General features: G+C 42.6%; 1 protein-coding gene and 2 non-coding genes across 3 annotated transcripts; 1 reads left to right on the top strand and 2 right to left on the bottom strand.

The window, feature by feature from the left end:
- Positions 1–107: 107 nt before the first annotated feature.
- On the bottom strand, positions 108–326 carry VTP21DRAFT_8854 (uncharacterized protein; the record flags this gene model as incomplete). The annotated part of the gene is made up of 1 exon (XM_069399750.1): positions 108–326. The coding sequence occupies one exon, from the start codon at positions 324–326 to the stop codon at positions 108–110; it is 219 nt and encodes a 72-aa protein (XP_069245746.1).
- A 581-nt stretch (positions 327–907) lies between these two features.
- Positions 908–980, bottom strand: VTP21DRAFT_t340. Its single transcript has one exon. It is a non-coding gene; the product is annotated as a tRNA-Ser (tRNA).
- An 87-nt stretch (positions 981–1,067) lies between these two features.
- VTP21DRAFT_t347 lies at positions 1,068–1,139 on the top strand. The gene has a single exon. It is a non-coding gene; the product is annotated as a tRNA-Thr (tRNA).
- The last annotated feature ends 1,481 nt before the right edge of the window (positions 1,140–2,620 follow it).

Raw genomic sequence — 2,620 nt, 5'->3', positions numbered from 1 at the left:
CCGAATGGAGCGTACATGCTCAAGAGATTATGCTTCAGAATGCTTGCCCACAGAGGTGTTTTTGGGTCTTGGTTAGGCCTTTTTAGTACCTCTGCGAACTTTGGTATCTATGAGGCAAGTAGGGCTGTTGTTTGGTGGCGAGGGAGAATGAGTCCAAGTCCACCTTCTTCTCGGGATTTTGCTAGCAATTTGAGACTGATTTGCGGGCCACGTCCGTCCCATAAGAACTGCCGTATTTTTTCGTCCAGCTCTTTGAAGAAGTATTCAGGTGGGCGTATAATTGTGGCCACGTACCATATTCGAGACAATAATCGAGAGTTGATCATGTGGACTTTACCGAGGAGTGAGAGTAGAGATGAAATGAAGAGGAATCCAATACAGAGTAATAGATAGTCTCCATTCTCTGAAGATATCCCAACAATTTATTCATAGCCATCACGTATAAAATGATGATCTGCGAAATTCAACTATTGTATCTTTTTGTCTTTCATCCAACTCCATCCATCGACCATTTCCCTCCATTGTATTTTTCAGCACAATATGATGGATGGATGTTTACTCAATAGTTTCGATGGCAGTATAGCGATGCTCACCTTTTGCCTTTGCTGGATATACGCACGGCCGAGGGAAGAGGAGAGGCTCTCTTTTTTTTTTGATCAATTAATGGAAACTTTTTATTTAATTTCCATATATTACATGAAGTTAATGTCAACGGACTTAACATAACGAGATATAGGTCCTTGATCGATAGACATTCAATCGATATGCGTGTATCGTAGTTGACGTGAATAGCATGTACGTGAAACCAATGTAATCGTTGTACTTATCGTAAGGGCGATCTTTTCAATAATCAAGACTCAGCTTCTGATCAAGTGGATAGCAGCCACAAACTAAGAGTAAGTGCTGGTGGGGGAAGTGGGATTCGAACCCACGCCGTTCTCATCGGCATCCCAGGGATAGTCCACTACACTAACCCTCCCCCAGAGGAGAGGCTCTCGAACACCTTAGTGGCTGTCAAAGTGACTTGCTGGTACCAAAAACAATTTTCTCATAACAAGTCATGTTGTGCCCGTTTGGCCAAGTGGTAAGGCGTCTGTCTTGTAAACAGAAGATCGTGGGTTCGAATCCCATAATGGGCAAATTTTTTAAAAATTTCTACTTTTGTGGGAACGATAATTTTTTTTCTATCTTCAACTCCGAAATAAACTAATATTCAGTATTTCAATAAAACCCTATTTCTACGACTAGGCAGAAAAAGATTTTTAAGAGCGCAATTCTTGGTAAGCCCTCTGATTTTGCACATTCGTAGATAAAAGCTAAGAATTGGGGTGGTATTGTAGTTCAAAGTGATGTGGTGGACAAAACAATTTTCAACTCAAATAGGAAGGGGTGTCCCGTTTCACAATCATGGTTCTCAAGGCGTAGTTGAGACTAAGGTTTGATGTCCAGAGGTGACTTGGGTAAAGATCACGGATTTGTCTATGATATTCAACTAATTTCCTCTTGACCATTTATCGATGAAGTCTTCTTTCCAACCCTGCATCGTTGCCATCCTTACACTTTACTCCTTGCTGCAATTCGTGGTCAAATTATCTGATTACACCTATCGGGTTGGGTTAGGCATCCTCGATCACTAATTCAAGTCTCGAGCGGTATATTATCCACAGGGCTATGTCGTGGCTCAGAGCAACCACTTCGTTGAAGCGTTGACTTATTTGTTTGTCTTATCCAAACAGTCTGTCTTCTCTCATGGATTCGTGCGGCGGTATTCCAATTATTCGGCAGTTAATCTCATCAACTCTTTGCCAGAGTTGCGCGATAGCTGGGCAGTCTAGAAAGGCATGGGCAATTGTTTCAGGGATCCCTAGGGAACACCTTTTGCAAGTGTTTGGATCTCCAATCCATTTGCTAGTGATGATTCCGGTAACCATTTTATGCTTCATAAGTCTCCAGCGAAGGGTTCTGTGCTTGGGTTCTGACGGTCGACTTTTCCACCTGGCCCATGCCTTCGTCCATCTGTCAACGTCATTGGAAACATCTTTCTATTCCTCGATGATTATGGTTGGCGCATCCTGCTTGTATAGTCTCCCAGTTTTGGTTGTGTAGGCGGTGGTCTCAATCCCTGCAATAGAACATTTTGTTAAAGGAAAGTTGTGTTTGTTACCAACAGGGGGGATTCGCTGTGTGAATTCGATAGGGTTGAATCCATTATTTTTTGATCAATGCTGAGTCTTTATTGTATAGGAAGACTCTAAAATACAATTGTTACATTATTATAAGCAATAAAGTGAAAGGGAAGCCAAAGTTAAAGCTTTGGGTGATATCGTAGCTCGAAATGATATGTTGGTCATATCGACTTTCAGCTCAATTAGGTAAGGGAATGGTGAAACTCAACTAACTGTGGATATCAAAGGATAACATGAGAGGTGGGGTGGGGAGTAAACAGATGGAAGCAGAGGATAGGGAGGGGATAAGGTAGGGATTACTGCGTTATCCCAGTATCAGTGCCGCTCCGATCGCTCCTTCTCTAACCGCACCCAGCTTGCACCACCTTCTTCGAAACTGTTCGATTTGCCGGTTTTTTCGTGCTCGGATTAGTTCGGCTCCTATCGCTTCCTCG

Source organism: Calcarisporiella thermophila (genome assembly GCF_041956535.1).
Source record: "Calcarisporiella thermophila strain CBS 279.70 unplaced genomic scaffold VTP21scaffold_40, whole genome shotgun sequence".
Taxonomy (NCBI): Eukaryota; Fungi; Calcarisporiellomycota; class Calcarisporiellomycetes; order Calcarisporiellales; family Calcarisporiellaceae; genus Calcarisporiella; species Calcarisporiella thermophila.
The sequence above is the reverse complement of the archived record's forward strand: the minus strand, read 5'-3'. Positions and strand labels throughout refer to the sequence as shown.